At 48.6% G+C, this 13,227-nt stretch overlaps 1 protein-coding gene across 1 annotated transcript in view; it reads right to left on the bottom strand.

Moving 5' to 3' along the window:
- Nucleotides 1-8,580: 8,580 nt before the first annotated feature.
- RPL22 (ribosomal protein L22) overlaps nucleotides 8,581-13,227 on the bottom strand; it is a 106,380-nt gene continuing 101,733 nt past the window's right edge. Inside the window, exon 4 of the mRNA XM_069610285.1 lies at nucleotides 8,581-8,784. Coding sequence (XP_069466386.1) covers nucleotides 8,640-8,784 — 145 coding nt within the window. The 3' untranslated portion in view covers nucleotides 8,581-8,639. The remainder of the gene's footprint in view (nucleotides 8,785-13,227) is intronic.

Genomic DNA, 13,227 nt, shown 5'->3' on the forward strand with positions numbered 1-13,227 from the left:
ATAGCCCACTGAGTAGGGTTGGTTTTAAACCTTGCATTGTTGAGCCCATCTGGGCCAGCGGCTCTAGATGCACTAGTAGTCTTGATAAACTGCTCAATAATTGCGGGTGAACACAACAAGCCACTTTCTGATCGAATAGGCAAGACAATTCATAGTCCGCATCAGCATAGAGGGCAGAACAAAAAAAATCCATTGCTGTTCCTTTACGTTGTTAATTGGGCTTCTCCTTGTCTAAGGTTGGAGCACCGATTAGCGCCCATGTGTCTGCTGAGGTTTTTAGTGGCAATGGTTTGAAGCATTTATTCACCATCTCTGATATTGATAGGCTTTACGGCTCCTCAGCTATGATATGCTCTATGCGCTTTCCTCAAAGCCTCTGCTGTATGGTCATCTTGTTTATTCAAAATCATTCTCCATTGTTTACGATATTCAGCTTTTTTGATCTTTACTTCTGGATCAAATTCATGGATATGTGGGGTCCTCTGATGGTGCAACATTTTGATCATGCTTTGAAAGGGTGTCATGCTGGTATATCTAAGATTATGTTGTGGTCAATTCTACCCAAGCTTCTTAAATTGGTGGATGACCATCGGAAACACGTTTTAACAGGATTAGTTTATGCATTCAAGATTTTTTAGTAGGTTTCATGTCCCACCTTATACCCGCAGATACTAGATTGTGATCGCTTTGAGCTTGGGATATAATTTCAAAGTGCTGTATTTGCTTAAACAAATTTGCAGCAAGTCAATTATGCTTGTCATGGAATTGCGTTGCCATGTGGGTTTCAGTGGTAGGTCACCCTCTATTGCGCCATTGAGCATATAGACGTTTCTTTCGCTCATTAGGGAGATCCATCTGTCTACGTCTTGATTGGATTTGCTTTTTTTCTAAGCAATCCAGGTTCAGTTCAACAATTATGGAATCAGTGATCTCAGTGGTCATCAAGATTAAGTCCAATAAACGTACTAAACATGCGTAAAAATCATCACTTAAGGCAGCCGGATTTCGATATACATTCACAAGGGCAAAAACAAGTTGAGAACATTCAATTCTGACTGATTGGATATAAGAACTTACTGAGTCCCATGCACTAATTGAGAACCCAGCACTTATATTGACTCCCACCAGGCCCGAGGATGGTCTGCCTTTGTCACCTCCCTTAGCTGGTAAGAAGGCCATGTCATAGCTGTCCCAGGAGGGTGTATGTACCAGCCATGTTTCTTGCAAGGCAATGAGGTTATAGTTTATAGGAAAATTATGTATCGAGTCTTGTAGTTGTGAATGGCCTCATGTTCCAGCTAGCCACCATTAATGATTGAGTCGGAGAGATTGATGGTTAGCTTCCTTCGGGAATAGCAACTGACATGGGATTGTTATCTTGCAAGCACCTAAAGTCTGTAGGAGATGTTGCTGTGCATGTTTTGTGGTTCTTTCTGGATCTGGAGTTAAGAAACCCATTCCAAATAAGGGCATTTTTACTTTACAGATTGTATTAAGAACACCACCAGATGGAATCCATAAATGCTTGAATATGTCTCGTCAGAGAAACTCAATCTGATCGATGTCTCTAGACAAGACATCAAGTTCAGCCAGATCTCCAAAGATGTTAAGTACACTGTCCGTTTAGAACATATGAATCAAAGGGACCATCTCTACATTTCATAATGTGATATTCAGAATTTTCTGGATGGGCATAACATGATCTGTCTTGTGCATATGTGCCAGCTCGTTGGCCATCCAAATTAACATGGGGATTCGCATTGTTAGCAGGACAGGCCTATGGTTGGAAGGCAGGGATAAATCTGTGGTCGCATTAGTGGCAGACGTCCATGGTCTCACCGGATTACTACTTGAAGGTTCAAACAATTGTGTAAAGTGTTTATCTGTATTTATGCTTGGTAAATTTGTGGATGAGGATGCTAAACGCTGTGCCAGGTTTATGTCCACAGCTGGTTTCAAATTGTCAAGCGACAGCATTCTATCAGAATCTTCTCTGTGGAAGCTCTGCTCGGACAGTTTTTTGTGCAGATTTTCTAAGCCTGTGTTTTTTTGGCATTCTTGGCTGTGGTAATCTTTGTTGGATCTCATACCAGATTGTTATGGGGTGGATATGACAAGGGGACATTTGCCACAGGTTTTATCTTAGGGGGAGCACGGTGGCAGTACATTGGTCAGACAGGGTTTTAAAGCAGCTGCCCAATCGCTTAAAAGGAACTCAGCGAGTTCTTAGTATGTCTAGTGGCCAGCATATTTTTTTGATAAGGTTGCGGGCCCCCCAGAAGCAGATTGTCTCTTCGATATGGTGAATTTTCACTGGGTTGCAAGGGTGTTCAGTGATAACCGTATTATTTGGCACTACTTGCCCATGAGTCATTTACGCCTGGAACAGCCTGAATGACTATGGGCTCCATAATAGGTCGAATGTCTTGGAAGGGAATAGTTTCTTACCTGTAACTCCATTTCTCCAGCATTGGTATCTTTCATGGATTCACATGCTTAGAATATTCCCCGTCAGACTGGGACCCCTCGGTACACCTATATAGCCTTTTCCAATAGGAAAAGCTTCCGACACTTTTGTGTCCTATGTCCTTTTAGGACCCGCCTACGCATGCTCCGTAGGCCGTCCAAGTATAAGAGGCCCGCCCTCTGCGGCTCCCCTTCAGATTTCGGCCCCTCCAAAGTAGGAAGGGTTAAACTTATCAATACATTACATTCCGGGGAGGTTGGCAGGCGCATGTGAATCCATGAAAGATACCAATGCTGGAGAAATGGAGTTACAGGTAAGAAACTATTCCCTTCTTCAGCATTGGATCTTTCATGGATTCACATGCTTAGAATAGATTGTATAGCAGTAACACTTGAAACGGCGGTGAGAATGTAATGTAATATACCCTCACCATACTACACAATGCATATGTACAGTAGGAATAAGTTAACTCATATAACCTTTCCCACATAAAATATACTGTCATTAAAAAGGTAGACAGATTCTCCACAGCGTGGAGCTTACCTTACTGAAACAGATGGCGCAGGACAGCTCTTCCCATCTGCACCTCGTCCGCATGCTGCCTGGCAAGGCAGTAATGGCGGGTAAACGTGTGGTTCACTGACCATGCCGCAGCTTGGCATATGTCCGTCAACAGAATTCCTGCCCATAAAGCTGAGGAGGACATCGATCTTGTAGAATGGGCTCTAGGATGTCCTTGCAGTGGCCTTTCGGCCTTAGAGTGACAAAACGCAATCGTCGATGAGACCCATCGAGCCATTCCTTGTTTAGAGATTGCTTTTCCTCTCGTCTACGGACCATATGCGACGAACAGTTGTCGAGTAGACCTGAGTTCTTGTGTACGTTGTAGATAAAATTTCAGAGCCCTCTTAACGTCCAGGGTATGAAGAGCTCTTTCTGCTGCCGATGATGGTGTGGCGAAGAAAGTAGGGAGAACAATGGACGAGCGTTTGTGATACACTGTCGGAACGAACAAAGGATTAGTTGCCAGGACTACTTTGTCCTTAAAGAATCTTAGGTATGGCGGGTCTACGACCAGCGCTTGCAGTTCCGAGATTCTTCTAGCTGATGTGATAGCAATCAAGAATGCCAACTTCCACGAAATGAATTTTATGTCAGATGTGGCCATAGGCTCAAAAGGCGGTTTCATTAAGCCTGCCAACACTGTTGAGACTCCAAGTCGGGGGGGGGGGGAACGTTTTACCGGGGGGGAAAGCTCGAAATAAACCCCTCATGAATACAAGTCTGAAGCTAAATAGAGGAGACGACTGCCTCTTCCTTGTGAGCCTCGAGATGGCCGCCAGGTGAACCTTTATCGATGTGAAGGATAATCCCCTCTCCGCCAAGAGGAGCAGGTAAGGTAGAACTTGTTCCAGCGTCACCAACAACGGTTGTAGGCCCTGTTGTCCTCGACACCACAGAACCTCCGCCACTTATAGGAGTAAGATTTGTTTGTAGCAGGGGCTCTAGCCGCCTGCAGAATTTTTTTTTGACAATCCTCCGGAACGTCTAAAGCACCGAACTCCGAAAAGTCAGGAGCCAGGTTGTAAGGTTGAGACTGTCCGGGTCGTGATGCCACACCGTGCCTTTGTCCCGGGATAGTAGGTTCGGGACTTTCGGAAACGCTATGGGATGTTCCAGCGACGGGTGAAGCAGGTCGGAGAACCACGGTTGCCTTGGCCAGTATGGTGTCACTAGAATTACCCGGCAATTGTATCTGCGTATCCACTGTATTGTCCTCCGTATGAGGGGGAACGGGGGGGAAAAGCATAGAGGAACATGTCCGTCCATGGGAAGGAGAATGCCTCCCCCATGGAACCCTCTTGAGGCCATCTGCTTGCAAATTGCTCGCATTTCTTGTCTTTGGTCGCGAAGGCGTCCGGGGGGGGGGGACCCCATTTCTCGAACACTTTCATCAGATGAACTGTGTCCATTTCCCACTCGTGTATCTGGGCCATGCTTCTGCTGCGGGAGGTGATGAGCCACAATGGAAATTTCGTGCTTTAATGCCCAATGCCATGTTTTCTGGGCTTCTATGGAAAGAGTTCTTGATCGCGTCCCTCCTTGTTTCCTCAGATAAAACATGGCCGTTGTATTGTCGGTCAGTATTCGTACTCGTGAACCCTTGATGTGTGGTAGGAATGCCTTCAAGGCCCATCGTACTGCTCTGAGCTCTAACACGTTTATGTGTAGGAGTGACTCCGTTGGAGACCAGCAACCTTGCGTTTGGAGAGCACCCATGTGAGCTCCCCATTCAGTTAGTGACGCATCCGTGACTATGGTTCGCTGAAACTCCGGCTCCTGTAAGGGTACACCGTTGTTTAGATTGTGGAAACTCTGCCACCACTGAAGGGTCCGAAGCAGGTTGTCGTCGATGGTTATCTTGTCTGACCACGATCCTTGAGCCTGCGTCCATCGGTCCGCGAGGAATTCCTGGACTGGCCTCATGAATAGGCGACAGTTTTCCACCAGATGGATGCAGGATGCCATGGCCCCTAGGAGCGAAACGTATTTTCTCACTGAGATCTTGGTGTTTCGCCGTAGTCGGCACGCTTGTTGAGTCTTGAGGTTCTGTCGAGAGAAGGTTTCACTAACCCTAACTGGGTCTCGAACTGTGCCCCCAGGAATACCAGCATTCTCGATGGCCGCAGAGAGGATTTTTCGAAGTTTATGGCGAATCCCAGCTGTTGTAGAAGCTGCATGGTGGCTTGTAAACTTGTGTTGGTCGACGCTGGGGAGGATCCCCTTACCAGCCAGTCGTCGAGGTATGGGTATACATGGTGGCCTTGCTTCCTTAGCCAGGCCCCTACTGGAGCCAGGCATTTCGTGAATGTTCTGGGGGAGGTCTTGAGCCCAAAAGGAAGAACCGTGAATTGGTAGCGAGTCCGCCCTATTACAAATCTTAGGAATTTCCTGTGTTTGACGCATTGGAATATGGAAATACGTCCTGTAAATCCAGGGACGCTAGAAAATCCCCCTCTTGAACGGCGCGGATCACTTCCTGCAGAGTGAGCATCTTGAATTTTAGGCTCTTTAAAGACTTGAGATCGCGTAAGTCTAAAATGGGACGCCATTTGCCGTTCGACTTTTTTACGACGAAATATCTTGAGTAGACTCCTTGACCTCTCTGATGTTGGAACTAATTCTATCACGGCCTTTGCTAACATGAGTGTTACCTCTTGTTGCAGTATCTTCAGATGGGAATGAGCGGTGAACGCAGGTTTTGCGGAGGGCTGTGTTTGAATTGTAGAGTGTCCATTTCTTATAGTGTCCAGCACCCATTGATCCGTCGTTATTCGTTCCCATTCGTCGACATATGCTGAAACTCTTCCCCCCCAGAAGGGTGTGTTGTATGTCACTGCTGATCTTTATTTTGCTCGTCTCTCGACGATGACGGATATGATGGTCTTTTCCTGGAAGTCTGGAAGTTCTGGCGACGGTTTGCCGTTTGGGAGGCACATCTGTAACCCTGGGAGGGGTAAGCCGATCTGCCAAAGGATCGGTCTCCAGACGCAGAGAATCTTGAATTACCTGAAGCCCCTCTAAAGAGACGAAAAGACTTGTAGCTTCTGCCACTCTGGAGGGCACCCAATGAACGTGCCGTGTCCGAGTCCTTTCATTCCCTTTAGGGCTTAGTCTACCTTCTCACCGAAAAGAATGACTCCCTCAAAGGGCATATCTAAAACTTTGTATTTTACTTCTGTCCTGAAGTAGGTACACTTAAGCCATGACTGTCGACATAATACGACCCCATTATTGACTTGCTTGAAGCCTGACTCAGCGAGGTTCACCGCGATGTTTATTGCGTAATTTGAGGCTTCCTCACCTTCTCGGACAAGTAACATCACTGCCTTCCTATGCTCTTCCGGAAGATGATCAAGCAACGGAGCTAGCCTGTGCCACATCTCCCTATCGTATCTGGCAACAATTGCCAGAGAGTTTGCGGCCTTTACTGTGGTCGCTCCCACGGATAGCACTTTTTTCCCCAAAGGCATCTTGGCGTCTCGCTTCGTTTTCAGGCGGAGTCGTGCACTTGTGCTGGGCCTTCGCCTTCCTCGCCGCTGCCGCCGACACCGAGTCTGGCGTTGGTTGGGAGGATAAACACTTGGGGGTAGGTAGACTCTGGAGCCTTTTTTCCAGGCGACCTTTCACTGCCGGCTCTGAAAACGGGTGACGCATTGTCTGCAACCCCTCCTTCCACACATGGTCTAGTATTGGTATCGAGCACACAGACCTTCTCTTACCCATGTGGTCGAACATAAAAAAAACAGTCCTTTTCTGTTCTTCCTGGGACAAACCAAATTCTTTGCATGCCTTCTCCATCATAGAATGGAATGACGCAATGTCGTCCGGAGGGGACGGGTGAGCTCGGCTTCTAGGGGTTCCCAACTCCACCTCTGACTCCCAGGTTGGATCCCTGGAAGGGGATGATGAGATATCCGACATGGCTCCCCTGTCAGACTCCGAATCTGGCAGCTCACCTTCCTCTTGTGCCAGTGCCGAGATTGGCGTCCGTAGGCTGACGGGACGGGCCCGGCTCGTCGACGGGTGACTGTGGCATGTTTGCCTGAGGTAGTCTCTGATCCAACGACTGTAACAGACTGAAGCGTGGACAGAATTTCCAACAACAAAACAGATTGAGGATTGAGAAGAGGGGCAGATACCGGTATAACGGATCCCCTCGTCGACGACTTGTCAGCCACTCGTAGCCCTAGGTCTGCTGGGCCAGCTATTCTCTCGTTCTCGTCCTCCGAGGACAGCAACACAGCCTGTTCTTGTAGTAAAGTATCCGGGGGGGATCGGATCAAAAACTTCAGGCCTCCAGGCCTCCCGTAGGACCCCCGTCGACGAGGCCATCGTCGACGCCGTTGTCGGTGGGATGGTGGATGCCACCTGCGTAAGTGGCAGGATGGAGGCCGATGACTGGACTGCCGTCGACAACAGTGACTTAGCAGGTGGTTTTGGCGGTCCCGCCTTTTCCACACTTGGTTTGCTTTTACTCGACTCGTGGTCGATCTATGATGATCGCCCGAGGAGGATTTCCTTTCCTTCTCCTGCTTTTTTGATGAAGATGATTTCTTTGACGAGGATTCTAGTTGATTGACTTCCAGACGACTTTTTCCGTCGGTCGAGATTTCTTTGCCGGTGGTTCCGACGAGGTAGCGCGGCGTGATGTTTTCGCCGATTGTGTGGAGCCTACCTCCGAAGGGGGGTATGCCCCTGCTCCATCATTCAGCCATGCCACCAGTCGTCAACTCCGGTCTTTGAGGGTTTTTTGAGAAAACCCTTTGCATATGTCGGTTATCCACCGAATGATGAGGGTGGAATCCATAGGTCCGTCCCCCTCGTAAACTTTTTTCAGGCCGCACGTCGCGCATGGACGGAACAGCGCCTTTCCTGACACGGAGGACATTTTCTTTACTCAAAAGTAATGCAACCGTGTACAAAATAGTAAGACAACGCGAGGAGATCCCACTACTTTGGAGACGGTTGAAATCTGAAGGGGAGCCGCGGGGGCGGGCCTCTTATACTGGGACGGCCTACGGAGCATGCGTAGGCGGGTCCTAAAAGGACGTAGAAAGTTTTTCCTATTGGAAAAGGCTGTGTGTACCGAGGGGTCCCAGTCTGACGACGGGGAATATTCTAAGCATGTGAATCCATGAAAGATCCAATGCTGGAGAAGCTTGGTAACGCAGCGGAGAAGACGTAGCGTGTATGGAGCCATTGATTTCAATAATGGAGGTATCTTGTGTTGTAGGTAGAGTATGCTGTATTGGCTCGAGTGGTGTAAAGCATGGTCTCAAGCACTTGCGCTCCAGCCATTGTGATTGTTGCTCAATCTGGAGTCCTTGGTTATTTAATTTGGACTCCAGAGATTAAAAAAACTAGTGTTAGTAACGTGCTGTTAATAGCTATAAGAGCCACTTGAAGCATGGGAGACGTCATGTTCGAGGCATCTACAGATGGAATGTAGCTAATCTGTAGAACATGGAGAAATAGATATGTAAAACTACATAGTAAAACTACATAATGCAATGTCCCTATTTAATAAGATGCTAAAAAAAAGAAACGGGTCATTTTTTCCAACATTTATTTCAGGAAATTAATGTACAAAAATGTTTCCAATATGCGTTTAATCTTCGTCCTCTTCCTCCTCTTCATCCTGATTAATTTGGAAGTATCGCAATTCATAGCTCTCCTTGCTGTTTGCAACCACTCTTAACCAATCACGAAGATTATTTTTCTTCAGATATTTCTTAGTCAGATACTTCAGGTACCTGTAAAAATATTGAAAAAAGAAAAAACCCCATTAGAATAAATACCTACATTTGAAGGACTTTAATGCAAGCGGACCATTTTAAATTAGTTAACAAAATCAGCCCAATCCTTTAACATGGGAGTGAAAAGTGTTAATGTAATGAAACGTAGGAGCTGCCGCATCAAAGTCCCTGTACCAATTCACCAATGTGTGTGCAAAGATAATTAAGAATCTGAGATAAAGTACTACTGGGGCAAATGAATACAATTTAAATAAGTACTCTGCTGCAGGCAGTGGTGCATATGGTAGGACAGTTTTACATATGCCCTCTAAACACAAAACCTTTGGTTGCATTACTGGGTTTTATACCATGCTACTCATCTGCATGGTTTCTTGGCATCCTCGCAAATCTGAGGCGCTGGGTCTAGGAGCAAAAACAGTAGCCAAACCAGTGAGACACCTATGAGCAAAATGAGAGGCAAAATGTATGGTCGGACACAGGAGACCAATTAAAGGGTAGAAATAATGCAGGAAACCTGGAAGCACTATAAACGTGTGACAGTACAATGGTGAGCAGGGTAGTAAGAGGTAGAAACAATCAAGAAGCCACAAGGCATAGAAAAGGATGGAACGGTGCAACAGGCCAAACATGCTCCTATATTCACAAATGGCAAGTTTTGAATCGACCTCCCACTAAAAGACGTCTGCCACAATATATACCAAAAGGGGATGAGAGTGGTCCCACATCTCAAACCTTGGGCAAAGGGTCACACAGTGACTAAGGGGAGTATTTTGTGACTGGGGCGGGTGGGGAGGGGAACAAAATGCGTGACTGCCACTAGGAGGCTTGCCAAAAATGTGAGAAGAGTGGGTTGGTTGTTGAGGGTTACGATTAAGTGGAAGCAGACAGCTTGAGCAGCAGAGTAGCCACACCTGCCATTTCCTGCAAGTTAAGGAATAAGGCACATTTTAAAATTATGAATGTGGTGGCTTTAATAAATCATGTTGCTGCACAGGTCAAGAATATTTCTGAAAACGGTGTCCAATAAGAATTATTGCCTTACTCAGTGCAGGAAACTTTCTAACTTCTATAGTGCTTTCAGGGTTTCTGCAGCAATTCTACCCTCTAATTTTTTCAGTGGAGCGGTGAATAGTTCATATTCCACTTTAAAATGATGCGTCATGCCCAGACCGCCTGAATCACCAGCATGTTTTTAACTGGATGGTGGAGAACCATGCCAATGGGAAAAAGGAACAAGTACTTACTTGTAACTGTTCCCCAGCATTGATTCACATGCTCATGAATATTCTCAGTCTAGCTGGGAATCCTCAGTAAAGAAAAAAAAAATTAAGTTTCACTTCTGAACTGTCTTTATCCTAAAAACCAATCACTGGTCTCTGGGTCATACTGCTCCCAGCCAATGACTGCCCTCTCCCTAAACCCTCCTCTGGCGTTGATCTTCAGATTTTGTAGCATGTAAAGTGGCAGTAGGACCAACCCCAGTGGGGGCGGTGGGAGGATTCAATGTGAATCCATACCAGACCTATGCTGGAGAACAACCGTTACAAGTAAGTAACTTGTTCCTTCGAGCATAGGGTCTGGCATTGATTCACATGCTCATGAATATAGAATACATAGCAGTACACAGATGCAACCACGGGAGGTGGCAAGGCTCAACATTGAACAGGTTGCGCAGCACTGCTTGGCCGTCTCTCGACTCCCTGTCGACGCTTGTGAGGGTGTGCAACCACCACATAGCAGCCCTGCAGATGTCCGGCAGGGGCACACCAGAGAGGAATGCTGTAGTTGCAGCAATCGCTCTGGTCGAGTGGGCTCTCGGATGGCCAGGCAACGGTTTGCCAACCGGTGACAATGGGTGATGCAGCCGCAGAGCAACCTGGAAATGGAAGCCTTGAGAGGGCCTTAATTCCCAAACAGCTGACGTCTTCTGAAAACTGCAGTCCACGTTCGACTTCAGCACTCTAGCCACATCCAGCGAGTGCAAATCACTCAGCTGGCGACGGGAAGAAAACGGGCAACACCAAGGGCGTGTTGAGATTAAATTCCAACAGCACCTTGGGCATGAAGGAGGGATGTGTCTGTAGCACTACCCTCGTCTCGTGAAATGTTAAGTACGGTGGTTTACAAGAGAGGGCCTGATCGCTCCCACTCGTGTGGAGGTGATGGCCACAAGAAACTCAGTCTTCCACAGTAAGAATTTCAGTGGCGTTGCATGCATAGGCTCGAACGGTGGACCCATGAGCCTAGTCAGTACCATAATGAGCTCCCACGCCGTGGCTGAAGCCTTCACCGGGGAGAATGAAAGGAAAAGTCCTTTGACCAGGCGGTGTGACCACAGCGCCGACAGTCCCGGAGTTCTGGTGTAGCGGGAGATAGCCGCCAGATGAACCTTGATGGAAGCATGCACCAGTCCTGCTTTGGCCAGCGACAGCAAATACGACAGCACGGCACCAGACTACAAACCTCTTCCACTTTGGTCAGTAGCATCTCAGTTTAGATGAAGCCCTGGCCTTGGCAAGTACCTCCTCGCAGTCCGCCATGATCTCATATCCAAACTCTAGCGCTGCAGGAGCCAGGCCTGCAAGTTTAGCGACCCTGGGTCGTGATGCTGGATCATACCTTCTCGTGAGAAGATCCGCGACCACCGGAAGCTTGACTGGAGGCGATGCTGACGTTCGGGTACCACATCTGTCTTGGCCATGCCGGTGCGACGAGGATCATCCTGCACTGGGACTGCGAGTTGATGAGTCGTAGAAGCAACGGCAACAGTGGGAACGTATAGAGAAACAGGCCGTACCTGGGGAATGAGAATGCATCCCCCATGCTCCCCGGCTGGGGAAACCTGCTGGCGAACCTCCGGCACTTGGTGTTCGTCGCAAACAGATCGATGTGGGATTGCCCCATCAGCGGAACAGAAGACCCACTTGGTCCTGCCGAAGCTCCCACTCGTGGCACGAGCGCAGCTCCCTGCTGAGGCAATCGGTGATGTTCTTCACTCCTGCCAGATGAAATGATCGAGGAACATCCCCACCGCAACTGCCCAGTGCCATAGGTCTTGCGCCTCACTGGAGATCTGGTGCCCCCCCCCTGCTTCCGGATGTGGAACATCATGGTGGTATTGTCCGTGAAGACCTGCATCACCTTGCCCTTGAGGGACGGAAAGACTTGAGGGCCCAAAACACTGCCCGTAGCTCCAGTACGTTGATATGCAACAACTCCTTCGGTAGCCACAGGCCTCTTGCGTGGAGACTTCGTGTGCGTGCCCCATCCCTCCAGGGAGGCGTCCGTCGTGACAGTCTCCTGATGAGGTGAGGTCTGGAAGTCCGAGCCCGCCGACAGATGCGTGCAGACACCCCGCCATCTTATCGCTTGACAGAAATGCTCATCGGGAGTGCTCTTGTCCTCGAAGCTTTCAGATACCTGAATCCAACAGGCGTCAAGGAACTCTTGCAGTGGCTGCAGCCGCAGCCTGCACAGCCGAATGAGGTATATGCATGACAACAACATCATGCCAAGAAGGGACTTGATGGACCGGAACCATGCAATCTTCAGAGTCAGCCGTTTTACCTTGCCCAGGATGGCAGCTATCCTCTCCTCCAACGGAGACACCAGGCATGACACTGTCGAGCCGAGACCCCAGAAACAGTGCGACTTGCGGTGGCACCAAGCACGACTTTGCATAGTTCACAGAGAACCCCAGACCCAACAGCAGCTGGACAGTTTCCGCCATGTGTGCGACAGCGATTTCATCCAGTCATCCAGGTAGGGGTAAACATGGATCCCACATAGACGCAGCTGAGCCGCCAGGCACTTGGTGAAAACCCTTGGCGCCGACTTCAATCCGAAGGGAAGGGCCTTGAACTGAAAGTGTTGCCCTTGAACCGCAAAGTGCAGAAACTTTGTGTCCCTTGTGAATGGGGATGTAAAAGTAGGCATCCTCCAAGTCCAGAGACAGGATCCTTCTTCCAGCTGTCCCAGCACGTGCTGAAGGGTGACCATCGAAACTTCTGGGATCTGATGTACCTGTTCATATGGCGGAGGTCCAGGACAGGCCTCCAACCGCCAGTCTTCTTGATGAGGAAGTACACAGTACACAGAGCCCTGGAGTCTCTTGGGACCAGCTCGATCGTGCCCTTCAGCATGGCCCGCACCTCCAGCAAAAGCTGAGGGGATATGGTTTTCCTGCCTGGCCTCCTTCCAAATGTTGTCCAACAGAGGAATCGACAGCACAGTCTTACTCTTTGCCTTGTGGCATTAGTACATGAACCCCTCGTTTTCTCGAGGGGTGGAGGTGGAACAGCTGAAACAGGTCCGAGGCCCTAGAGATCATGGCATGGAACGAGCCTATCTGGTCGGGCAGGGAGGCTCTGGCCGACGGAGAGTCTCCTAACCTGCAGCCATCCGTGCCCGTTCTTTGTCGTCACCGTGCCCAGGTCCGTA

This window comes from Ambystoma mexicanum, chromosome 8 (genome assembly GCF_040938575.1).
Source record: "Ambystoma mexicanum isolate Mex_15411 chromosome 8, UKY_AmexF1_1, whole genome shotgun sequence".
Lineage (NCBI taxonomy): Eukaryota > Metazoa > Chordata > Amphibia > Caudata > Ambystomatidae > Ambystoma > Ambystoma mexicanum.